The sequence below is a fragment of the Vipera berus genome (genome assembly GCF_964194415.1).
Source record: "Vipera berus genome assembly, chromosome: 12".
In the NCBI taxonomy this organism is placed as follows: Eukaryota; Metazoa; Chordata; class Lepidosauria; order Squamata; family Viperidae; genus Vipera; species Vipera berus.
This window is the reverse complement of record NC_138215.1, coordinates 18,658,903-18,685,910: the sequence shown is the minus strand read 5'-3', so window position 1 is coordinate 18,685,910 and position 27,008 is coordinate 18,658,903. Positions and strand designations below refer to the sequence as shown.

At 43.4% G+C, this 27,008-nt stretch overlaps 2 protein-coding genes across 2 annotated transcripts in view; one reads left to right on the top strand and one right to left on the bottom strand.

Annotated features, from left to right (window-relative positions):
* NRG4 (neuregulin 4) overlaps positions 1–15,466 on the top strand; it is a 32,830-nt gene extending 17,364 nt beyond the window's left edge. Inside the window, exons 3-9 of the mRNA XM_081337392.1 lie at positions 3,295–3,371; positions 5,943–6,008; positions 9,390–9,483; positions 12,300–12,449; positions 13,015–13,094; positions 13,889–13,980; positions 15,369–15,466. Of these exons, the coding sequence (XP_081193518.1) occupies positions 5,999–6,008; positions 9,390–9,483; positions 12,300–12,449; positions 13,015–13,094; positions 13,889–13,902 (348 nt within the window). The 5' untranslated portion in view covers positions 3,295–3,371; positions 5,943–5,998 and the 3' untranslated portion in view covers positions 13,903–13,980; positions 15,369–15,466. The remainder of the gene's footprint in view (positions 1–3,294; positions 3,372–5,942; positions 6,009–9,389; positions 9,484–12,299; positions 12,450–13,014; positions 13,095–13,888; positions 13,981–15,368) is intronic.
* Positions 15,467–16,491: 1,025 nt separating this feature from the next.
* On the bottom strand, positions 16,492–26,855 carry FBXO22 (F-box protein 22). Its single transcript, XM_081337391.1, has 8 exons — positions 26,684–26,855; positions 25,168–25,300; positions 24,237–24,333; positions 23,060–23,155; positions 22,451–22,615; positions 20,533–20,698; positions 17,411–18,194; positions 16,492–16,756 (listed from the first exon to the last, which is right to left on the bottom strand). The coding sequence occupies exons 1-7, from the start codon at positions 26,785–26,787 to the stop codon at positions 17,768–17,770; spliced, it is 1,188 nt and encodes a 395-aa protein (XP_081193517.1). The 5' UTR covers positions 26,788–26,855; the 3' UTR covers positions 16,492–16,756; positions 17,411–17,767.
* Between the last annotated feature and the right edge of the window lie 153 nt (positions 26,856–27,008).

The following is a 27,008-nucleotide window of genomic DNA, read 5'->3' as shown; positions in this document are numbered from 1 at the left end:
TTGCTGTGTCCTCCTCGTCAAGGACCAATATTAGAGAGGCTCTATCAATGGCACGATCTTTAATGTCTGGGTCAAAATCTTCTTGAGGCAATAAATCAGACATGTCAAACACAAGGCCCGAGGGCCAGATCCGGCCCGCGAAGTGGTTTCATGTGGCCCGCGAAGCCATCCTGGAAACAGTGAGGGAACGGCCCCCTCTGCCTTGGCCCTGGCCCAGAGACCCTCCTTCTGCCAGAGACCCTCAGATCTGTCCCACTCCTGCCCAGGCACCCTCGATGCCAACGATGTAGAGCTGGCTACGCCCACCCAGTAGGCCATACGCACTCTAGCCACACCCACCCAGTAGGCCACACCCACCCAGGCCATACCCACCTGGCCCCCTGAGGGCAACCGCAATGCTGATGTGGCTCTCAATGAAATTGAGTTTGACACCCCTGCAATAAATATTTTTGCTGCCATAAAGCGTTCACATGGTTAATTGCACGTTGTTCTGCTATAAAAGAAATACTATTGGATATAGTTTTAACAAAAATAGGTAAAATACAAGGCAAAATAATACATCCTAAAGCAATCATGCCAATTAAAGCTACAATAGTTTGTAGACCAGGTAATTTTGGAAACCATGAGCCAAACATTTCTTGAAAATTAATGAAAACGGTGTCCTAAGATATAGGAAACGTGAAAAAGGTTTGAGGAAACCACAGCCTTTGCCAGGATCAGGCCCACCTTTCCTCATGACTGTATCTTGGGTATTTATTTATTTTTGATTTTAATTCCATTTATATCCCGCCCTTCTCCGAAGACTCAGGGCGGCTTACAAGCTTAGCAATAGCCTTCATTCTATGTATATGCCTGCTTATTAGGGCTTTCGGGGGCCCCCAAGCGGCATTATTACAAAGTCAGCTTATTGCCCCCAACAATCTGGGTCCTCATTTTACCTACCTCGGAAGGATGGAAGGCTGAGTCAACCTTGAGCCTGGTGGGACTCGAACCTGCACTAATTGCAGGCAGCTGGTGTTACTTAAGGAGGCATTAGCCCACTGCTCCACCAAAGCTCTTTAATGATCAATACCACTGTTGACATAAGGTGGCCCATCTTTGTCCTGAAATTTTCAGAGTCGGAGAAGTGAAGCCAGCAGGACAGGTTAGAATAAGAGTGTACCATGAAGTATCTTTTTTTATTAAAAAAAAAATCTGAATACTCCACTGACTATGTCAGCAGATGTGTCACCGTATTTTTATGACAAGGTTTCACGTAAAGTGGTATCGTTTTGCAAACAGAGTGAATCACCCTGTCAGTTCCAGATAGAAAGATTGTTTCCTACACAAGGTTACAAAATATTTCAGCAAGAGAATCAGTTGCTAGGCGAGATTCAGGAAACATACATTTTTTTCATATCAGTACAGCATTCCTATCTATAATGCAAAAACTGAGATTTGGTTTGTCTGAGCAGTTACCATAGCTGCACTTCCAAAATGCAAGATATGTATTATTTTCCCCATGACTACATCTAGAGTTCTGGAAGATGCTTCAACAATTCAATTGGGAATAGTAAGTTTATGGAAAATAACTCTTGGGATAGGTTCCATGCCCTTAGGTTTATGAAAAATACTGTCTCTGTTGTGGGGTAACTTGACAATATTTTATGCAGAATTTGCTGAATAAGCCAAAAGTGCCCGGTTCACATATAACAATAAGCTATGAAGAATGGTTTATATTATCTTGTACTTTTTGCCAACTAAGCATCAGGGGACCGTCTCTGATTTAATGAACTCTGAATCCACTGTGCAAAGAACATTTCTGATACAAGTGATTATAGGATTCAGAATTTGAAGATGGTAATTGTAAAAACTGAGAACATTAAACAGTATGTGACTTGGCATTTCCAAATTCTCTCCTTCCACATTCAAAACTCTCAGTAGGTTAAATATTTAAAGCGTCTATCTCATTATTTCTAAACATTAATGTGAAACAATCATGGTACGATACTTTGGAAGCATTCTTGGCAACTGGCTCATATTTATGACGGTCGCAGTGTCCCAGGGTCACGTGACCTTCCAACAGGCAAAGTCAATGGGGAAGCCAGATTCACTTAACAGCCATGTTACTAATTTAACAACTGCAATGATTCATTTAACAACTGTGGCAAGAAAGGTCGTAAAACGGGGGGGGGGAAACTCACTTCACAAATCTTCTAATCAAATCCGAGACGATTTCCCAAGCGCAACAAATGCCTGGCCAGTCTTCAGTGCCACTGTCCCGACCTTCCCTTTGCCCTACGGACTTGGTCTTCCTGCTGTCCCTCTGGCAGGATTCCCAGACTTTCCCTGTCTCTCAAGAGCGTTAGGATGTTTCTCCTGAATCCTGGAAAGCCAGCATCAAGGAGAGTCATCCCGGTGGCAGCGTGCAGGTGAAGCCGTGCACTTTGCCTCCCGATGAGTTCAGAAGCCCTCGTCCTTTACCCTTCCGTCTCATGCCGTAAGTCAGGCTGGTGAAACTGCGGAGTTTTTGTCCCTCCTTCCCCCTCAAAACAAACACAGTGAAAAAAAACTGTCTGGCCTGGCTGTGTCGGATGTGCAAAACAGGTGATAAAAATATCCTTGTCACATCAATAACACTTCGGCTGTCCTAAGGGCAGTGACCTTAGGCTGCAACCGCTTATGGGAAGGAGTTGCAAATAGAGGCTCCTATATAATTGTACGCAACTCAACTCCCGAGTAGCCTGGAACCCTTCTAGAGTCGAAACAGAATTAAGTGCCCATCCAATGTGGTAACTAGAGGCTGGGTCCGCCGTTTGTGTTGCTATTTGGGAGCTGCTGTGACGTTCACTCTAATGTCAGTGACAGGGCATTTTCACTTTACGATCAAAGTCTCCTGGGAGATTGACAGGTCTTCAGTTTCCGGGGAACAAAGGGGCGGTTCTCCTGCCCATACTTGGCCTCTGTGTACACTTTTGAGCGTGTATCAACCTCACCCACGTTGCACGATGCCGTCCTATAAATCTCCAGCTTTAAAGCATCAGGTGCATAATGCCAAACCTTGTGGATGAGCACACGGCTTTTTACCTTTGGGCACATGGTTTTAATTTGGGGCAAGCCTTTCGGATATCAACACCCAGGCAAATTCCTCTCCATTTGTTTTGTTTTGTTCTAACCAAGGCCGCTTGCTGTTTTGAAAACTGCACTATCTTACCTATCTATAAGGTCCATGAGGCGTTAAGAAGAAGCCACGAGGCAAAACAGTGGCCAGACTTACATAATACAAGCAATTATATTTCCATCTTTGTATTGCAGAATCAGCAGACGTAGAGAAACCGTAAAGACGTCGAACCGCCTTGCAAGGAGCGCCAGCATTTGGTTATAGTCATAGAGTAAGTATAGACATTTCTCACCTATGGATAAATTCATACTCAATCATCCTTCATTGATAAGCAAAGAGGTTGTTTCAAGGATTTTATTTTCACAACGATGGCATGCACTTATGTTCTTGGATGCAAATGTAAAAATATTTCAGGTCAAAAATTAAATATCGACAATTCAGGGTCCACAAAGAAAAAAGCAATCGAATGATTAAATAAGTAGCGAGAGGCAGTGCTGGTGTAAATTTCTTGCAGCAAAGTTATACAAAGAGAAAGATCATATGCTGTTATTCTGTTCACCTTATCCCATTTTTGAAAACATTACTGCAGAAATAAGGAAAATATACATATATTTTAAAGAACAACAACAGACAAATACATATTTGAAGAAAACAGCATATAAGTTAATATGGTGTTGAGTGGAGTAGAAAACTGCTTATTTTGCCAAGAACTCCCCCAAGGCTAAAATATTATATACCTGAAAATGAGTTCTCTTGCAATCACTTCATTTTATTTTGGACCATATTTGCACGGAACTGCTTTTTTAAATGTGCATTGCAGTTTTGTGATTAGGTTTTTAAATACTTTGAATCTACAATTGATCAAATCTTAGAATTTTCTTGTAAATATACAGTTTCAAATTGTATTTGCCCTATATAAATGGAAAGGAGTAATAGTTGGAAATTACAATACATTCTGTTCTGGGAGTGAGTTTGGTGATCTTTTTCTCACCCTTTCAACTTGCGTAAAACAGATAGTTCTCCAAACTGATTCAGAGTTATAACTAATTAAATGAGATTACATTTATTTATTTGCTCATTTACTTGCTGAATATCTGTCTCACTGCAGATATCACTGCAGATATCACCGTCTCACTCCTCAGTGGGTCCCATGAAGTATAAAAAAAAAGTATAAAAAATTAAAAATACCTACAATATGATTAAAATAAACCAAACCAAACCTTATGCATGCCTACATAGAAGTTAAGTTCCCTTACGGGCTTTACTTTCGAGAGCGAACAGCCCGTTCCTTCAGATTGCCTCTCTCATCCTTCGGTGTTTCTCAACCTTGGCAAACTTTAAGCTGCGTGGACCTCACTTCCCAAAATTCCCCAAACCAGCATGCAGATTGTGAATTCCCCCGGGGGCCCTAGGAAATTCTGGAAACACAGCTTAAACTTGCCAAGGTTGAGTAAGCCTGCCCCAATGGGTGTTTCCTGGGGATTTTGTGTTATGTACCACCACAGCACTTGTGAAATATTTCCGTACGTTATGAATTTCTTAAGTGGATGTCAGAAAGCGTGGTTTCTTGATGTCCACATTCTCTCTCCACAAATGGTATGAGCAAACTATGTTTAGTGTTTACTAAAGCAACTGCAAAGGTCTTTCCGGGCTAGGGGAAGCCACGCCATGAGTTTCCCAAAGGACACAACTGAGTTGAGGTTGATTTAGCCAGCCTCTTGAGCTGCAGGAGGAAGACTTAAAAATAGCCAAGAGCCAGTGTACCCTACCTGCAAGTTGTGTATTGCAAAAGGTCACGGGGCATTTCTTTGAGGAGTTCTTGAGGAGGTGTGAACCAAAGTTATTTATTTATTTATTAAACTTATATGCTGCTCATTATACCAGTGCGCACTCTCTCTCTCTCTCTCTCTCTCCCCCCCCTCTCTCTCTCTGCAAGACGTTCAGGGCCCCAATCAAAGAGGGCCCTACAGCTTAAGCCCTATTGCAGCCTAAGAATCCTAAGTTCTCTCTCTTAAATTTTACCTTAAAATATAGTAATGATTTGCTCTCTTAAATCTCAGGGTTATTTTTTTCTGTCTAGCATGAGAAAATGCTAATACCGAGTGGGAAATACTAATGTAACCTCCTCCATACAAATTCAGAAATTGATATTAAGATAATTAAGTGGGTCATTTAATAGGATCAGCTTTGCTCAGTTATTAGAAAGCCACAAAATGGGGTTTAATTGCAAGCAGAAGGATTTAATTAAGGGTTATGTAGTTCTTTAAAGTCTTCATACGGTGATGCTTTGCCTGCCAATCTTAAGTAAGATCAGGGATGCAATTCTGATTTTAAAATTAAAGTATTATCTCAAAAAATACAAAGTGACAACCCTGGACACCACACACTGATGTGACACCATCAGGACATGCTGTACCCCAAAATTCGGCTCCCAGAAAAGGATTATTATAAAGCAGCTAAAATGGAAGGTTAGTTTTGAATCAACTCAGTGAATTTAATCCATCAGATCATCTGAAGAAGCTCTGCATTGTTTGAGCATGTTCATTTATTTCTTGCAAGATTTCCAGGAATCTAACAATTCTGTTGGAACAAAGTAACCTAAAAGAAAGTCAGATTACGGTATTTCTTTTTCAAATTAGTACCATTAAGCCAACAAAGTTTTGGCAAGTGCAAGGAAGATTTGCCATTATATTTAAAATTAATTGAGTTCATGTAAGAGCACTGAAGTCATTCATTATCTGTAGTAAGTAAGGTAATGTATTCAGTTTGATGTTTAACCCAAGTAGCAGTTAATCAGATAGCAGACATTTGGATTGAAACAAGATGGTTTTTTTTCCTGCAGGGCAATTTTTGAAGAATAGCCTGTGTCCAAGAATTAGAAACTGTGGTCAGAATAATATGCGAACAGGTAATTCCATGAATATTTTTGTTTATTTTAACATTAAGTTACACCTATTTGGAATAATGTATCTCTTACATATCTAGAGGTACAGTATACACATTTGATGGGTCCGAATGTGACACTAACACCTTGAATTCTTTAGAGAATTCAAAGTACTTTATATACTGAACTCAAATACGTTCTAAATTATGATTTGTGGATGTGGACAAGTGTGTTGTTTATATTGGTCTTCTTCTTACGTCTGGGGTATAATTCATATCCGCCTTTTAAAATCAGTGCAATATACCGTTATAGCCAAACTGACAAATTATAATTTGAGAACCCAGAATCAAACTGTCAATTACAGTCCAGTTTTGATAATTGCTTGGTTGCTGTTGGTATCTTAAAATCCTTACATTAAGCAAATTTCTTCTCACGGTTCACTGTGGATGTGCTTTCCAAGGCTCTTGTGAGGAATGGAGATATGTAAAATCCTCTGCTTTAATAATGTCAAGATTTGCCTGGAGAGTTCCCAGCTAGCGTTCAGATTGCCTTGTTAGTCTGGTTTTGAGCGTCTGTCTCCTTGTCTGTCCTGTCTCTCAGCCTTCACATAGATCAATAACAAAAATCCAGCAGGCAGGTTTTACCGACTTCTAAGATCTAAACCTTTAACTTATCATATTCATTTCCCCCAAATTTTAAAGCACACGAGTGGAACTTTCAAAAAGTCAAATCTAGGCTTTAAAGTCATAAACAATTGCGGGCTTATTGCAAATTTCCTCCTGGTCAGGGTACTGGAAAAGAAAATAAATTATTTTGCCCCAAAGTATTTCGAATTGTTTAGAAACCGTTTGCTTCAATGCTTTTGGTGCAAACAGATGTTCTAGATAAGACCGGATGCTTAGATCAAGACTGGATGTCAAAACGATGAGAAGAGAAGGGAACGGGGAAAATGCCAGGGAGAAGAGTTCTCATTAGACTTAGTTCCTTGGACTGTGATCTTCTTCTGGTTGAGTTGTCTAAACTGAACTCCAGGGAAGTGAGGGGATCTCTTGCTATTATCCCATGGCTTGCTCAATAGATAATTCGAGAAGACAGGATCGCTTTGTCCTTTGGCAAGTATGATCTGGGGTTCTGCAGAATCCTATTTTACTCCTCATATGTTGGGATATTTGCTAAGACACTCTAGCTTTCTATTTATGGGAGATGTTAATCCTAGGCATTATCTCTAGTGGGTCACTAGCTTGTAAACCATTCCTTTTGTTATTTTAACACCTTTTGATCTGGGCACACAGGTTGCAGTCTTAGATCTGTCGTGTCCAAAACACAAACTTCTGGCATAATTGAGTCTCTTGTCCTTTTTCTTCTCTAAAAACCTGAAGCAAACGTCTTCGCCAAGCAAAGTCTTCAGAGTAAAAACAGAAATTCTGGTTGGTTGAGTTTAATTTGTTAGCAACGAGCAGTACTGGATAAACCAGCTGGTCAGGTAATGAGTCTATAAACCAAACGTATTGATGCAGAGAATTAGAGGGCTGTTCGCCACCCTACTGGCACAGCTCCCTCCTGAGCTGTGGTGTAACAGCCAGGATGGGAGATCTCAGGGGGAGCTGCCATGAAGAACACCCCCACCCCCACCCCCATTTTTACTAGAGAGAGCGTGGTAGAGAGCAGTGAAAATGTCAGGCTCCGAATTAGCTTTGCTTTTCAGAATTTGGGCAAGTGGAAACGGCCCGAGAGTCTCCACAGTTTGCATGTTCCCTGCTTCCAAATAAAGACATTTATGGCCCCATTTTATGGCCCCATTTTCAGGGAGGGTAGAAATAGCAATGACTCTCACACCTAATGTGGAAGATAACACCACTTTCCGCCCCACGTGATGCTCCGTTTTCATGGAGACAGCTTTAATGTTTCAAAATAACAAAATAATATTTGAGAAATGTTAGATGACTTTGGGCAAAACATTTACTCAGAGCAATAGATACGGTTGTTATTATTATTTTTTCTGTTCATGTCTGATTCTTGGAGGCTGCCTGGAGAAGACTGTGCAGTTTTCTTGGTCAGGTTTTTCAGACATGCCATTGCCTCCTTCCTAGGGCTGAGAGAAAGTGACTGGCCCAAAGTCATCCAGCCAGCTCTCCTTATATGTCTGTTGCATATAGTTGTATAGGATATTCCCAGGCCGACATTTTCTTTTATCCAGTGATATTTATTGTAAACAAATTGGTTGACAGAAATCTGATTTCTGAAGAAGCTGTCACCTAAAAACCTTTTCATTCCCACCCCTTTTTCTTCCTGATCTCAGAGGGGATGTGGGACCTTCATTCAGACGACAGCTTGTTATTTATAGATGTAAATCTATCCAACTTTTCCTGAGGAGCTCAAGGTGGCATACATGGCATTTCCACAACTTATTTTTCCTCATCGCAACCATTTCCTGGGAGTAGTTGGGTTGAAAAAAATAGAGAGAATGTGTGAAACTCTGTGGCTGAGACTGGACTTGATAAACTCCACATGGGCTGTCAATCTATAGATTGGAGAATGTTAGGAAAATCAATATACATGTATTTCTCAGCTGAGCAGGGGGTTGGACAAGAAGACTGCAAGGTCCCTTCCAAGTAGATTCTATTCTATTCTACTATTCTATTCTATTCTATTCTATTCTATTCTATTCTATTCTATTCTATTCTATTCTATTCTATTCTATTCTATTCTATTATTCTATTCTATTCTATTCTATTCTATTCCATTCCATTCCATTCCATTCCATTCCATTCCATTCCATTCTACAATCTGATCCATTCTATTCTGTTCTGTTCTGTTCTGTTCTGTTCTGTTCTGTTAAGACTATATTTGGGATCAGAACTTCTGTCGTTAAGTGATGCGGTTGTTAATCATATTGTGAGCCATCCAGAGTTGGTGTAACTGTGTGAGATGGGCGACATATAAATTTAAGAAATAAACAAGCCATTAAAAATGCCTGTTTTATGACCTTTTTTGCTGGTATGTGAATCCAAGCCCTACAATTGACTTGGATGATCAAAAACCACCCTACAAATGGCGATCGTATGATGCTGGGACACTGCAACTCTTGTAAATACATGCTGGTTTTAATTTTAATCATGTGACCAGAGGGATGCTGCAGCAGTCATAAGGGTGAGAACCGGCTGTAAGTCGTTTTTCCCCCCAGTGCTGTGGTATAACTTCATTAAACAAATGGCTGTAAGTTGCTCAAGGACTACCGGTGTATGAAAGCTTCAAGCTTTCCTAGGAAAACTCTTTGCATTAATTGCAAATCCTTTCCTTGTATTTTTTCTTCTATCTCACGGAGGGTTACTTATGCAAAAAAAACAAAAAAAAACCCCAAAGCCGCATTAAGTCTAGAGGTTTTGTTTTCCCCCCCCATTTTAGATCATGAAGAACTCTGTGGCAGCAGTTACGGATCTTTCTGTTTGAATGGTGGCATCTGTTATACCATACCTACTGCTTCCAATCCTTTTTGCAGGTAGGCTAAATGATGGACAATTCCGCTTTGCAGTTTAAGGCACTCGCTTTTCCAAAACCGTACAGTTCACCCCCTGGCTGGTGCATTAATTTAATTTTTTTAAAAATTTTTAATCCCATTTATATCCCGCCCTTCTCCGAAGACTCAGGGCGGCTTACAATCTAAAGCACAATGTGCGTAGCAATAGCCTTCATTCTATGTATATACCTGCTTATTAGGGCTTTCGCCCCCCCCCCCCAGCGGCATTAGCTGAAAGGCAGGATTTTTGAAAGGCAGAAATACTCCCCCACCCCGCCCCTTGCTTTTAGAGCTGCCCTTGCTGATTCGACCCGGTGTTGTGTTTTTATTGAACTTGAAAAATGTGATACCCGGCCACAAAAGTGCTTGTTTAAGGCAAGTCTTACAGAGCCTCTGCATCAGCTAATTTCTCAGGCACGAAGCCTCCGGGAAGTCCCTGGAGAGAATGAGAGAGAACAATAGGAAATTCCAAGCAATATTGGCCTAATTGTAAGACTGACAGGTCGCAGCGGGGAAAGGGATACCATATTAGAGGCGTTGCCTAAATCAGATCATTTCAGAGACTTGTGACGCAAGAAAACCTTACGTAACCAAGCGGATGTGTGTGCCCAGGATTACACCATTCTTTTGAATAAATAAGCAAGCACAGGATGGAAATCGATCATTCCCGTTTACTTTTCAGCACTAAACAGTTATTGCACTTTATGGTCAAAGTGGGCATTTCGGCGAAAGAGGACATATTTCCTCAATGAAAAGAGAGGCTTTTTAAAATCAGCGCAGTAGCAAATCCCACAGATAGTAAAAGGCAAGTACCTCAGCCCTCAATATGTGTTATCTGTGCACAGGTGGTCCTCAGGTGACGACTGCATTCCAGCCCCAAATTTATGTGGCTAAGTGAAACATTTGTTCAGTGAGTTTTGCCCCATTTTGCAACTTTTCTTGCCTCCGTTGTTAAGTAAATCACGGCATTTCTCAAGGCAGCCAGACGGCTGTTAAGCGAATCTGGATCCCCCATTTGACCTTGCTTGTCAGAAGGTCGCAAAAGTTTATGGCATGAGCCCAGGGACACTGCGACCGTCGTAAATATGAACCACTTGCCAAGCATCTGAATTTTGATCACGTGACCACGGGGAGGCTGCAACGGTTGTGTGAAAAACGCTCGCAACTTTGAACGGTCACTTTGAACTGTTGCAAGTTGAGTACTACCTGTACTTTGTTATTCCAATAACCTTTTACTTCCAAATAGCTCAGGGGCTAATTTGTTGTTAGATATACTGTAAAAAGGTCTCTATAAATAGGGAACTCTTTTGCACCTTCCTTCTTGCCCTCTCCTCCTGCTTACATGCAACCCGCTTGATTTACAAAGCAGCATCCGGGGCCAAAGCGTACCTCCATTTTTACTCATTACCTACAAAATTTTAAAACATAGCTTTTCTTTCTATATATATATATATATATATATATATATATATATATATATATATATATATATATATATATATATATATATATATATATATATATATATATATATATATATATATATATATATATATATATATATATATATATATATATATATATATATATATATATATATATATATATATATATATATATATATATATATAGGGGACAATTTAACATTCAGTTCTGGGAATTCCGTGCATATTAATCCATTACAGATAGATCTAAGATTACGTTGCAGTGCACATTGTAATTACAAATGCTGTTAGGGGATCTTTCAAAGGTCTTAACCTCTTCTCATTTCATGTCATAATTCAGTGGAAATTCTGCAATCAATGTTTCCCCTTCATTTGATAGAATAAAAGCCTCAGGTTTTGTCAGCCTCCTTGAAACGGCCTTCATTCTGGTTGGGGTGCAATTTTAGTTGCCATGTTGTTCAAACCTAGCAAATGCAAGCTTCTTTTGAAGTCTGATTCTCCAATAGTGTACCGTAATTTTGCCTCAATCTCTCATATCCCATGATTTGCTGATTCAGATATTTCCCCCAGTTGCCAGCACTGGGTTATTTTATTATTCAGATTTTTCAATCCTTCTTAGTAGCCAGAATCTTTTGTTAGATTTGCATGTCAACGTTTCCTTACGTAGTGGAGATTTATGTTTTCAGACACCGAACCTGCACATGGCATGCATAGGTGCATGCGTAGGTGTCCATAAGAAGCAGACCTCACCTGCATTGTAACTTCATCTGCATGGTGACATCATGTCACATGCAGCTTTGCTGGACCCCCTTTCCCAGATTCCAAGGTTGTTGGGTCTCCTCAAAACAGCCCCCATGCAGAAAATGAAAGGACAGACATAACATTTTCAGCCAGGCAAATTTAGGACTGTCTGTAACTCAGCGATTATCAACTCTGGCAATTGGAAGACATATGGACTTCAGGTCCCAGAACGCCCCAAACAGCATCCAGGAGTATTGAAGTCCATGCACGTTGGCTGGGGCATTCTGGGACTTTGTTTGTCTTCAAGTTGCCAAGGGTGACAAACACGTCTCTAGTTACTCAGGGATGGTAAAACAGGAGGAAGGAATAGCAGGCACGCTGCCTTCCAATTCTTGCAGAACAGAGTGTGAATCAAATAAACGACAAAACAGGGAACTACAATCACGTACCTGCGCTACATAAAGTACACTTTCCACAATTCCTTATTTGTCGCTTTAACGCTCATGGTATTGGAGATGACGGAGGAAGCTAAGAGGGAGCGAGAGCATAGATCAATCTGGAAAAAAAGGTGGCTTCATTTCAGTTCACAAACTCACTCCTCTTTGTTGCCAGGTGTGTTGACAACTACACAGGAGCTCGTTGTGAAGCAATTTTGCTCCCGAGCATCAAGAGTCATTCAAGGGGAGAACTGTTTGTAGCTGTGTTGGCTTCGGTCGTTGTTCTGAGCTTCCTGGTAGCTGGAGCAATTTTTTTCCTTTGCAGGTAAAGCAGCTGAAATTAGGTATTGACCCAAAGAGATTCAGGCTGTTTTAAGGGCCGGAATCAAGGTTCCCATTCTTGAATCAAATACTTAATGTACATGCCATTGCTCTTTAATACTGACCAGACCTTGTCTGTTTCTAAAAAGTAGCTCGGACTATTTCATTCTCAGATAAGCTCTACTACTGTGAGATAATAGTGTATTTGTGGGCACTTGATTCACAATCTGTCCGTGCGGCTTTTGTTCCTCGGCTAAAAAAAAAAAGAAAAAGAAAAAAAAAACCTCAGAAAATCCGTATAAAGCTGAGTCATAGGATGCTGGCCCTCATTTTCCAACGAGGCAAGCTGCATCATCCCGAGAGGACCCCCGTTGATAAGAGCATTTAGTTGAGAAAGGCTCGCACAAAAAGCGCCAGCAACTAAGTCTTTGACTCCGTTTCAGGCCATTTATAGCTTTAAGCCACTTCCATTGAGGAGTGGGAGAGGGGAAGCTAAAACCCCTCGGCATCCTCGGATTATCCGCCTTCTGTCTCTCTGCTGTCTCACTCCCTTTATCCCTTCTTGCCAGGAAAGGCCAGATTCCCCGGGCCACCGCCCTGGAGCGCGGTGAACACCTGATTGAGGGAAACGGCAGCGATGCTTGTAACAGTGAGTACTGCTCAGGTGCAAAGAGGTGTGTGTGTGTGTGGGGGAAATAAGGGAGTAGAGAAGCTGCCTGCAGCCTTTAAATCAGGGGCGTCCAGCCCTGGCCACTTTTAAGACTTGTGGACTTTGACTCCCAGAATCCCCCCCGCCAGCTATGCCAGTTTCAAGGACAAATCTAATGCAAGCTATGCTGGCTGGGGAATTCTGGGAGTCGAAGTCCACAGGTCTTAAAAGTGGCCAAGGTTGCAAGCCCCTGCTCTAAATGCACACTTTTGTAGTCGCCAGCAGTTGAATCATCATTATCAGCCCTGATTTATTTACAAAACTTTATCTGCCGTTCATCTGGCTACCCAAAGTGACTGAGAGAATGGATCGTTTCCCCGCTCCCATTTTTGAAACAGGAAGTGGAGTCAAGACTGAAAGGGAGCCTAAACCCCTCTAGCATAAGCAAAGTCACTGTAGAAGAGCAGGCTGAGCCCGAGGGAGGGAGGGACCAAGCGCGTCATCAGTCTCGAATCCCTTCGTGCCCACAAGAGATCTCAATCCAGCCCACCTTGAATTCCTTTGACTCTTATTTGCCGCCAATTTGCTTTGACTGTTAGTAGTTCAGATTCTTGTCAAGAGCTTAAGCTTGGGGTAAACCTCTATTTATTCGAACTGATTTCCTGTGCTTGACAGTCATACAACCCAAGCCCCCATCCCAAGTCCTGGACCGCTGCAGACCCCAACCCGCAATTCAATATGCACACCCCATAAAAGATCGCCCTGTGGATCTGATGGAAAGGCTGTCTTTTCAGAAATAACCAAATAAAGAAACCCAAAGAAGAAATTATGGAGCAGCTGCAAGAGAAGCAGAAGTGGAAAAGCTGAAACCCCATTGGAGGATATGGTAAGAGGACGGGCAACTATTGTGCTAATTAAAAATTTGCCAGGCCAGTTATATTTAGGATCCCGTTTCAAAGGAGGAGGGGCTCCCCCAGAGAACTCTGACATGTTACGTGTACCTCTTCTCTTGAATTTTTCATACTTTCCCAACTTTTTCATTTTTTTATTATGGGAGGGTATTTTTGTACAAAAGCAACAAGACCACAAGATTCTAATACATCATTATCCTGATAAAGGGGAAAAATTGGGAATGTCTGCTTAGGCAGTGTCCAATAATTTTGGCCTGCTACAAAAACTTACAGTGAGAACGAAGGTATGAATGTTTCTAGACGCCTATTTAAGCAGAGTTAAATAATGCAATCTGCTTTGCCAAAAATTATGAGTGCATCACATTGGCCTATATTTATTTGCACAAAGGGTTCTTTTAATTTATGAAAGGGGAATGGGCAGGGACGAGAATTTTATCTGTGCGCACATAGGTTGACTCAGCCTTCCATCTTTCCGAGGTAGGTAAAATGAGGACCCAGATTGTTGGGGGCAATTAAGCTGACTTTGTAAAAATGCCGCTTGGGGGGGTTCCGAAAGCCCTAATAAGCAGGCATATCCATAGAATGAAGGCTATTGCTAAGCACATTGGTTTGTGCTTAAATTGTAAGCCGCCCTGAGTCTTCGGAGAAGGGCGGGATATAAATGGGATTAAAAAATAAAATAAATATAAACGTAAAAATAAATAAATTATCAGGAAAGTGGGAACTGATACATTTTCTCCTTCCAGGTGCCTCTCATTTTTTACATACTGTCTAAAAATGTTTCGGTCTCCAGAGCCCCAAAGTGATGCTGTGTTCTAGGGAGAGTGCAGCCTATGCAATTTCTCTTGATGTTGACTCTATACTTCTGTTGATGATGCAAGCACTATCCTATCTTTTCTGCAGCTGCCTTACATGGTTGGTTCACGGTCCATTGTGATCCACCAAGATCCTTTTCGCAAAATGCTGCCCACTATTGTCTCGGGGACAAACAAAAATGTTACCTGATGAAGAACAAATGTTAAAGAATTCCAGACGGACCCCAAAATAAATACTGCTAAGTAAATGCCAGAAAGTGTCTTTTTTTTTTCCTCCCTGAACAAAGCGACACATAATAATTAAATGAGATCTTCAAAGCGGATTCATAGGATAAGCAGATGAATGAACGAGTTAAAACTCCTCACTGTATTCTGGAGAATGTTCAGTTCCTCATTTCTGATGTGCTTAATTAATTCCTGTGGGTACACATCGGTGTGCTAGTTTAATACCTTTGCAAGCTGTCTCGACAGAAATGATGGGAAAGATAATATGTAATTTGACATTTTTAAAAAAATCTAATAAAGCCACTGTCTTCTGTGATTTTCAGGAATCGGTATCAGCGTTCCCAGATACTCTGAGAGAAGAACGTGATTCACAGGACCAAATATATATGCAGAAATATGCACAGCTTATGTTCTTACTGTTCCCAGACAGAGGAGGTCAGAGGTATATGAAGATGCTAAGAGCGAAATCAGAGTCAACTGCATCCTCAGTAATTAAAATAGACAAAATGCTTTTAAAGTATTTCCAAACATTAGCAGGAAGTATTGGAAAGCTGTTGGATCCCTTCCATCCGTTTTTATTGAAGGTAAAATCAACTTTATGCTTTAGTATCCTGCAATGGACTTTGCATGTCAGGAGCAAGCTTAGCGAACAAAACGAGAGCCATTTTATGTAAAGGTTTCCACAACTTACAACGGTGATATCTGATGAGCCTTTTTGGAGTCATGATATAGTCACTGTATTCCTTCCCCCCCCCCTTTTGTTTGAAACATTTCCATTTGTAAATAAACTTTATCCTTTTCTCTCCAAAGACTGGTGTCTGGGGTCTCTCAGAATAATCTGTGTTTAAAATCCATTCACGTGTTTATCAGTTGGTTATAAAACTTAACTAATTAAGAAATAATATCTGACCAAGCCAGAGTAGAGTAATAGTTAAGGAGGAGGATTAGGGAGGCTCGGGTTCCGGCCCACCTTGGTCCTGGGGGGTGGTAACTTTCTCTGAGTCCAGTTTACTCACAAGGTTTGTTTCAGAAAAGAGTTGGAAGAAAGCTGAGGGGGGGAAAATCTAACCAATTAACATAAAAGTATAGGTAGCTCTGTAAAGTTCCACAAATCTTTTGTTCTTCTTACTCATGAAGCCATCAATTACTCCATAGGCTTCTTTATCTTCTTGCACACCTTCTCATTTGAGAGGATGGCAACCACAGACCTGCAGAACTGGGGGGGGGGAGCTACTATTGGCTGCAAATGGATTTGTTTCTAGCATAATTTCATCTCTGCATTAAATTCCAAAACTGAACTTGTTTTTACATTACCCAGTAAATTTACTCAGAAAACTGTTTTGACCATCTACAAAATTCTCCAGAATCAGTCTCAATTCAAGAGACATTTTTTAAGCAACCAAATTACTCTGGTGTGCCCGGCACACCTCAATGACAACTTTAACAGACAGGCTTACCATCCTTCATTTATTCAAAAACAGCACGAACAGCTACATGATTAAGTAGGTCATCAAAAGCTAGTCCTGCAAACTGTGTTTCTTCTAGGCATTAAAAGCAGCCAAGTCTGCAATGACTCCCAAAATACATCATGTGGACGCATGCATCCACAGAGAAAATGGTATTTTCTTGCATCGCGGTGTCCAATTTTTCATGGAAAACACAAGCACATTTTGGTGAGGAGAAAACACAACACTCAAAACCTCTTGGCAGTCTGCTTTGGGAGGAAGACAGAAAGAATATAACTTGCAGTTTAGAGAAAAATCGTATATTTAATTTTCTGTTACCTTATTTACATTTGCCTGACTTCCCCAGTACAGCCCTAGGACATTAAGTCAAATCATAAATATCTTCAGTAGCTTTAATGTCAGAGAGAAAGCTGAATATCAGGTTAACATCTTGCAATCATATAATTCTGCTGCCATTCAACTTTCCTACACTGATAAAAGCAGTGGGTTGGGGGTGGGGGGGTTTGCACACGTCTGCTCAGGAAGGAAACCATATTAGTCTGTGCTTTAAATGACTGTTGCTATTTAGACAGCTCCAGGTCCCGAAAATTCATCTTCAGAACCCCTCAACGGTAGAATCCAAACGATATCAGACAAATCTTGTGGTTCCTTCATGTATTTAAGACCTGAGAAATCCCCAGGGAATATTTTTCTACAATCAAAGTAATTAAGAAGCAGGCAACTAGTACAATTTATAATGCAAACTAACTAGCGAACAAGATTGCCCCACTTGCAAGGTTTTATCAAGATAAGCCCGAGAATCCAGACCACCCAATCCTCTCTGGACCAAAATGATGAATATTCAATGCAAACATGGCTTCAAATTTGACTGGGTTTCTATGGCTACTTTGCCACCTTACCTTAACAGGTGACTTAAAGAGTTCAGACCGGGAGGTTTGTACTTCCAGAGACAAAGAATAAAAGATAGTCACAGCTTAAGACACGCTTAGTTCAGAGGCTGATTTGTTCAGTAATCCACTAAAAGAATGAAAGCACCAGTGATGCTAACCACCATTATCTGCAACTACTGGAATGAAGTAAAAATCTACCGTAAAGAGGAAAGACTTTCGGTTTCAGAAACGGGGTATAAAAATCTTCTTTTTCTTCCCCTAAAGTCTGTTTTTAGGAGGCACTCTGAAGTGTCCCCAGAACGGCACGTTTCGCACAATTAATGCAAACAATTACCAAAAAAAAGAAGAAAAAAAGAGAGAGAGATTCTAAGCTTGACCGGCTTTAGCCGAACCGAGATGCAGAAGCGTCACGACCGTGGTGTAACCATGCAGGAGGTCATCCTTGGTCTCGTTGCATTCCCGGAGGACAAAATTCCCCGTCACGATCCGATCGCAGCCGATCTCCCCGTGTCCGAAAAAGCCGAACAGGGGCACGTTCGGGAAGTACTTTCGGAAAGCGTCAGCTTCCAGGTTGGGTTTGCTTTTGTAAAACTGGTGGCCCCTCCCCACGCAGGCGAACATGAAGGCCAGGCTGTGGTGCTCGGGAAGGTTGGCCGCCTTGAGGCGCTGCATGGCCGCTTCGGCCGACTTTTCGTCCGTCACGTCTTGATCCAGCAGCACGGAGGCGCACCGGATCTGGGGACCGCTGAAAGCCAGGCCCACCACGCCACACAACTCGGCGGGCTGGTCGTGCCTGAAAGAGAGGTGTGTGTGCGGGGAGACAGAGTCAGAAGCTGGTGGTTCGCAACGCAACATCGCTCACAAGCGATGCCAAGCAATGCAGGTAGTCCTCGACTTACAATCACTCATTTAGCGACTGTTCAAGAAGTGACTTATGACCAGCGCTCCCCCTTAACCATTGGCACAGCATCCCCGCGGTTGCATGATCGATATTTGGGCGCTTGGCAACTGCCATGTATTTTGGAGGGTTGCTGGGTCCGGGGATCTGCCCCTTGTCTGCTTCCCAACCCGCTTACGACGAGCAGAGTCAAGGGGAGAAGCCAGGTTCACTTAACGATGGTGTGATTCGCTTAATGTCCACAGCAAACAGGCTTGTAAAACTGGGTGCAACTCACTGAACAACTGCCTCCGTTAGTGATGGCCCCAGTCGTGATCGTGAGTCGAGGACTACCTGAACCATACGCCACGCTTAGCTCCCAAATGTGCCTTTTAGGCCTCCGAAACCACAGGCCTCCGATTTCTCCCAAGACAAAACTGAGAAACAGCGGCGAAATCGACCTGCCCACTTTCCCTGACAAAATTCTCCAAAGGCATTGAGAGGTCCAAATTCTGAAAATCTCAAGCTTCTTGCTTTTTTTAAAAATAAAATAAAATAAAATTAGCCTCTTAACCAGAAGCTGGTTAAAACCTGAAGGGCTAGTGAGCTCCAGAGCAAGTGTGTCTTCTAACTTCCATAAAGGAAATAACTCAAATAAGGTAAGCAGAGAGGTGGAAACGGGGGAAGATGGGGGGAGAAGAGAATAAAGATGACGAAAGGGATGTAACACACACATCGTTAGCGCTTCTAATTTTAGACAAACCAAGGAGATAACTTGGCAGAACACGAAGCGTTTTAAAAGTGGCAGGCTGTATGAGCAGTTACAGAAATCCCTCTGCTTCTCTTAAGGTGAGACTCGAATGAAAGTGACCGACCCCGAAGCAGGAAAAACTTTTCAGGCATCCTGTGCCGATTGTTTCGGTGCTTGAAAAGGAAATAAAGACATGAAGATAGACAAGTAGTCCTTGATTTACATCCGCAACGGAGCTTGGATTTTCCCTTGTTACGTCACAACAGTCGTTAAGGCACTCATGTGACTGGACCCAATTTTATGACTTTTTTTGTGGCAGTTGTTAAACGAACGTGGTGATCGTCGTCCAGCATATGCCGTTTGCCATTAAGCAAATCAATGTATTCTTATGGGTGGGGGGTTTTTTTGGCCAGAAACTAGACAAAAAAGAGCTGGAAGCCGGCAAAAAACATGGCAATTTTTTTTATAATTTTAATTCCATTTATATCCCGCCCTTCTCCGAAGACTCAGGGCGGCTTACAAGCTTAGCAGTAGCCTTCATTCTATGTATATGCCTGCTTATTAGGGCTTTCACACACCCCCAAGCGGCATTATTACAAAGTCAGCTTATTGCCCCCAACAATCTGGGTCCTCAAATTGCAGTCACATGATTGCGGAAGGCTCCACCCGGCCATGATGGTGAGCCGGAAGGCCTGATCCAACATAGCTTTTCTTAACTTAAAACAACTTTATCGGCTTCTAACAATAGAGAAGCTGAGATTTTCAGAAACAGATAAAAGCTAATCTCAATGAAGCATGCAGAGTCCTCGACTTACATCTGTTCATTTAGTGACCGTTCGAAGTACATAAGTGATTTATGACCAATCTCCACACTTATGACCATTGCAGCATCCCCGCGGTTGCATAATCAAAATTCAGATACTTGGCAACGGGTTCATATTTATGACGGTCACAGCATCCTGGGGTCACGTGATCCCCTTTTGCAACCTTTTGACAAGCAGAGTCAACGGGGGGAAGCCAGATCCACTTAACAATCAGGTTACTAACTTAACTGCAGCGATTCACTTAACAACCGTGGCAAGAAAGGTCGCAAAATGGGGCAAAAAGTCCCTTAACGACCATTTTGCTTTGCAACAGACACTTTGGGCTCATCTGGGATCTGTAAGAGGAGGACTCCCTGTAACAACTGAAGCTTATCAAAACAAGGCCGCGGAGGATCCCCTGGCCCAGGGGTAGACAATCTTGGCTCTTTTATGGCTCGTGGACCTCAACTCCCAGAATTCCTGAGCCAGCCATTCTAGCTCAGGAATTCTGGGAGTTGAAGTCCGCATGTCATGAAAGGTCCATAGTTCTGCCATGCTGGCTCAGGAATTCTGGGAGTTGAAGTCCATGAGTCATGAAGGGACCATAGTTCCCCCATGCTGGCTCAGGAATTCTGGGAGTTGAAGTCCACGAGCCATAAAAGAGCCAAGGTTGCCTACCCCTGCCCTGGCTGATACCCACTTCTCTGAAGTCAGGGATGTGATGCTCTCTACGTATCCGCCCGCTAGGATGATGCTTTTTTCATTCAAGCGATTGACAATCTGGCGGAGAAACCGTGTCGATCCCGACTTCCAGGTGTTGTATCCGAAGAGGAGCACGGCCCTGAGATCGGGGTTGTTCTTAAGGCCTGATGAGAGTAAAAAAGGAGAGAGGAGAGAAATATTGCATCTCTGGCTTTCTGCTGATGATAACAACAAGATGTCAAACGTCATGTGCACCGTTTAGTTTTACGAGCTGCATCTGTTTACGTTTTCTGACCTACTTTTCCTAAAGGGACAGAGCAGCCTGGCAGGTATCAAAAGAAGAGATTCCCACCAGAGAATAACATAACAGCCCTCCAGCAAATTTCTGACCTGTTTGGTACGCAATCCTGGAGGGGTTTTGTGTGTGTGTGTGTGTGTGTGTGTGTGTGTGTGTGTTTTGGTAAGGCTCTAATCACCTGTTTTGTATTGGGCAAACCTAACCTGCAGTTTTAACCTTTTGCATGTCAGAATACAGGGAGCCCAGCAAGGAAAGCGTCAAACATCACACAGACCTGCTTGCTTAGACGGCTAGGGGGAAAGAAGAGGGCTACATTCCCCCCTCGTTATAAAAAGCTTGTTTAATACTACGGGAACTAGTTACGGTTTAGCAGGGAGGTGCACAAAGTTGCAGAACAAACCAGTTGGCTCAGGTTTCTTGCTCTGGAGGAGGAATCTTTGCTCTCTGGCTTAGTCGGGTCTGGTGGTTAAGGGTGGAAAAATGTTATTTGTATCCTGCCTTTATTACTTGTTTTTATAAAGAACTCAAGGCAACAAACACATCTAATACGCCTTCTTCCTCCTCCTCTTTCCCCACAATAACCCAGTGAAAGGAATTGGGCTCAAAGAGAGTGACTGGTCACCCAGACAGCTTTTATGCCTAAGGCAGGACTAGAACTCCCTCCCTCCCAGTGACTGGCCTAAAGTCACCCAGCTGGTTTTCACGTCTACGGCGGGATTAGAACTCACTGCCTCCTGGTGATTGGCCGAAAGTCACCCACTGCCTTGCATCCTAAGTGTTGTGACTCAGGGCCAGCCTGTGGTTTCGGCAGCCGGCTCAGATGTGTCGGATGACTCAGATGAGGGGGAGGAGGACCGTGTGGGAGACGAACCGGTTGATGATGGCGTGGAGGCTTGGCAGAGTTCCCAGCCGGGGCCCTCTTCTCAGCTGCGTGAGCCCGATAGTGCGGAAGATGATGACCCACAGCTGGCCCTGTTCAAGGACGCCCGACGCAGGAGGCAGTCGAGCAGGAACAAACAAAGAAAGAATGTGGGACTCCTCGGGAGGAGGCACAGGGAGACCACGCCCTGAGCTCTCTATAAAAGGAGTGTTTGGGGAGGGGCTGGTTGCTGAAAGCAACTTTTCCGCTTGAGAAGACAAGCTCTAGTGTTTTTGTTAACTGCATAATAAATCTTGGCGGATGCCTTTTAGCCTTGGACGCTCTCCAGTCTCTTCTTTCTAAATAGGGGTTTGCCTTTACAAGGCCAGAGGAGGGCTGGTTCAGAACACTAAGGCAGGATGAGGAGTTTGCCAGTGCCTTCACCCCTAGATCAAATTAACGTGGAAAGGATGGGAGGGTGGACTTAGAAAATACGATTCGGTTCAAAGAATCACTCAGGTTTCTCCTGTTCTTTTCAGCCAAACATCACATCACAAATCGCAACGTGCCAACACAGCCATGAAAAAGATCTCCAAAGCGATTCCCACCTCGCACCCGAATTAAAATCCCACACTGGGAGAGCTTTTAACAACAACAACAACAACAACAACAACAACAACAACAACAACAACAACAACAACAACAACAAATAGATAGCAAGAGTTCGAATAGTTCAAACCGGCCCCGGCTTTGGCTTGCCTGTTTCAGCAAACTGTTCTTCATCAATGGTCTGCCTCTTCAGGTCTTTAAAGAAATGGAAGGTCTGAATCTTCACCCCATCGATTTTGGGGAAGAGCAGGGCGAAGCCGGCCTCTCCTTCTTCAACCTCCAAGGGACGATGGCTGCCAGAGCCTTTGGGAGTAGCTGAAAAGCGACGTTCAGAGCAGTTAGGGGCTAATCTCATTTTTCAAGGCTGCACGCATCATTTTTAAACAGGCTCCTGTTTTCTACAAGGGGCGTAAAGCAAAGCCCAAGCAATTCAAGGCCGAAGCCTCCTTCCTATTATTCTTTGGGATGTTTTCAGATAGCCCTCCAAACCAACTGTGAATGTGAAGCCATTCAAAATTACAGTCCTTTCAGTTCGTTTGAGGCAAACCTGAGAGAGAACCAGGGATCTATTAGGCCCCAGGATTTCTGAGCACCTGGGAATGGTTTCCATTCTAATCGGAAGTCCAAATTCTAAATTTATTTGCAATTAACTTTACAGAATGCTGCTTCCTTGAAGCAGGTGGAAAGACCAGCTTGGATGTATAGCCATACCGAGGGAAGAACTCAGGGAGCTGATTTTGTTGAGGTGGTTCTCCTTACCTACAACTCCAGGGGTCACAAGTCCAAGCACTTGGCAGCGGGTGGGTAGCAAGTTTTCCAGGGCAGCGGCAATTTCTTTACTGTATCTTCGCCGTGCTATAATCACAACGAAAAATGGTTAGTCCAAGTTCCTGCGGGACCAATAATAACCTCGGGGGAAGCATCCAGTTTTTCAAACTATTTTAGCTGCTGCAGTAAACATGGAGATTCCTAGGAGTAAGGACAGTTGCTCTAAAGTCCCACATCCATCACTGGTAAGTCTTCACAATTTTCAGGAATAGGGTTTTGGATAATTCATGGGTCACTGGGGCAGGCTTCTAACAGGAACAAAGTGACAAGAAAAGAAAATGAGATTCGTATTTGCACTGACGGCCTTACCTAGTTTGGGCAATGAAACGTATGCCAGACAATCACCAACCTCAGAGAGCAACAAGGACCCCTTGTTCCAACCCTGAGCTGCAAAGATTCCCTGCTATCAATCTGTGCTTGTTGCAAGGAAGGGTGGTTTGCATCATCTAACCTATCCTCCAGGAATTTAACTGTATCTTTCCAAATGCATGGACAAAAAAGACCTTGTTAGTTTCAAAATTCTTAAGGCTACCTTGTAGAAAGTTGTCAAGAGTTTGTAAAGCAGCAGTGGCAACCTTTCCCAACTGCCCGCTCCCAAGGTCATCCATGGAGCGGATCAAGGTAAACCCTGCCTCACATGCTTTCCAAATTTGGCAACTTTGAGAGGTGTGGACTTGAACTTCCAGAATTCCCCAGCTCTCGTGACTTCTGAGAAAACTGAATTCCCAGAATTCTGGGAGTTGAAGTCCATACCTTAAAGTTGCCAAGTTTGAAAAATACTGCTCTATAGGGTTCTTCCAGCAGTATACTTTCGTGTTCCTGCAACTGGCCAATAACAAGAAATTCTAACATATTAAAAAAGTTCAGTGACTTAGATCAACTAAATCTATAGACCCACATGAACACTCTTTGTTACTGCCATACATTACTTCACTAAGGTTGTTTAACCAAGTCACGACAGAGCAGAGAGCTCCACTCAAGGCTACCGTTTTATCTACAGAAGCCAAACCGTCCAATCAGAAGAATGTTCCCTTGTCCCACGTGTATAAATCAATGATTAAAAGGACACCTCATTGACGAGGGAAGGACAGTCTCGCTGGCCGCCTACCTTTCTTCAGACCGTAGCCGCAAAACTCTCTGTTTTCACTGAACGTCTCTGCGTCTGCTATTATATACAACACTGTCTGAGGGAGGACTTGAACTTTCTGTAAGGTAAAAGCAAAACACAACATGATGGACGCACATCAGGAACTTCTCCTGCACAGGAAAAACAAGCACAACACCAAATACAACCTGGGGCCCTTGGTGCTTTCTAAGCTTGCTTGTTTTCTTGCAGACATTTCATTATCCAACTAGGTAACATCATCAGTGTTCTTATGGTGTTGCTGGTGCTCTGATGGTGAACATCAGATGTTACTTACTGGGTAATGAAATGTCTAAACTAGGGGACTGCAACCTTGACAACTTTGAGGACTTCAGCTCCCAGAATTCCTCAGCCAGCTATGCTGGCTGAAGAATTCTGGGAGCAGAAGTGCACAGATCTTAAAAGTTGTCAAGGCTGCAGACCCCTGGTCTAGAAGAAAATAACCAAGCTCAAAGAGCACCAAAGACTCCACAGTTCAGCCTGAGCTACAGATATTTCTTCTCCTAGAACCCAATAAAACTTGAATAAGTTTAGCTGCTTCTTGACTTAAGCCACTGAAAAAAGATGAAATTACAGTCCAAGATTGTTTCTTAACAATCACTATTTTGTTTAGAAAAACATATTCAATATGTGATCATTTAACAAATAGGAAAGCTAGCCTGGCAAACAGATGAGGTTTCATTCAGAGTTGCAATTTTAAGAATACCAGGAAAGTAAGAACTCCCGCCTAATTTCTAAGTAAACATGGATACTTATATGTGTTGGCTGAAGAATTCTGGGAATTGAAGTCCAAACAACGTAATGTTGCGAGGGTTGAGAGATGCTGATTTAGAGAATGAACCTCAACAAGAACAGCCGAAGGACCTGCTTCTGTCAATCTGTCCAAATCGCTTACCTCAATGTCTTCAGCTAACACGTGAACCAGGACATGGGTATTGGATGGGCCTGGTCCCAGGGCAGAGACCCAGGTGATGCTCTGCTGCGTTCGCAGGATTCTGCGGGAACACTCCCGCCACAGCTGGCACACACTGTAACAGAGATATATCTATTACTCCCAGGCCACAATGGAGAGCATTCAAGGCCACACATGACTACGTCCTTAGGACAGACAACTCCTGAGAATTGGAGTGGGAATGGGGGCCTCCATTTTAACTCTGTCTTAGCCCTCCTCCAGCTAATCCACGTTCTTTGGCTGCGAATCTATACACCATTCTCAACTATTTTAAACTTCACGTGGCTGGAGTGTTCCTGTGCCACTTTTTGGTGGCTCTTACAGCCAGTACAGCAGACTGTAAGTGAGGACCCAGATTGTTGGGGGCAATAAGCTGACTTTGTAATAATGCCGCTGGGGGGGGCGAAAGCCCTAATAAGCAGGCATATACATAGAATGAAGGCTACTGCTAAGCTTGTAAGCCGCCCTGAGACTTCGGAGAAGGGCGGGATATAAATGGAATTAAAATAAAAAATAAAAAATAGACTGTAAGTGCTAGTCTTTCTTTAGGCAGGGAAGCTGGCTGAGACTTTGGCCGGTCTCAGTTCAAGTGTCAGCCTCCAGATCAGACCAGGAAATCAACTCTACAGGAAACGTAAAACTACTTGGTTTTCAGAATGGCTATCGTAACAGATCTGCCAAGTCCGACAAAGTGATTTTTCCTTGCTTTCTACAATGGGCATCTTTGGACCAGTCCCTCTGCCTCTGTCCACCTACCTCAGTGAATTATTGCTATGTGGAAAAGAGGAGGCAGGAGTATTGGGTAGGTTTGCCACACTGGGTAGGTGGATGGATAGATAAATTTGATGATAGATAGGTAAGCAGGTAGGTAGATAGAGATAATTATAGGCACATGAGGCAGATGATATGGATATAGATGACAGATGAGACAGATGATAACTGAGACAGATGACAGATAGATACAGATGACATACGTGAGGCAGATGATATAGACAACACAGATGAGACATGATAGATGGATACATATAGATGACACGTGAGACAAATGATATAGGCAGATGAGAAGATGGGAGAGATGATAAATGAGAAAGATGATACATAAATAGATGTCGATGATAGATGAGACAGATGATGTTTGTTCGTGTGTCCAGCCTCCAAGTCGCAAAGCGAGCACAGCCAGGCCAAACTTGACCAATCATACTGTATTTGGGGGGAGGGGGGCAACTGCAGCCGGCGGGACCCTCCTCCTCCTCTGAAGCCCCCCGCCCAGGGGCGTCAGCTGCTCCCTTCGGACTTCTGCCTGCCTCCGCTGCGACCGCCATTCTCGCCCCTTCCCCTGCCCGCTCGCCCCTTCCCTCCGTGGCTACGACCACCGGCCCCCTCCCCCTCCCCCATTCGAGGGCCGGATCCTCCGGGCCCCTTCGCGCCCTTGCCACCCAGCGGCCCTCGGGCTGCTCACCAGGCCGCCCGCAGGAGCGCCTTGGTGGGCAGGAAGCCGAGGATCCGCTCCACCACCTCGGCGAGGCTGCTCAGCACGTAGCCGCCCTTGGGCTCGGGCTCCATGACAACCGCAGGCCGCGCGAGCCCCCCGGAAAAGCAGCAGCGGAGGTTCCCGGAAGCTCCGGCGCGCTGCTGACGCCATCGACGACGCGACGCTTGCCGTTGCCGTGGAGATCGACGCGCGGGGGAGGAGACCGGAAACCGTCTCTCGGTCTCTAGTTGCTCGAGGATAGCCGCTCTATCCTTCGGCATCTCCATGGTGAGCACTGCTTACCCGTGCACTG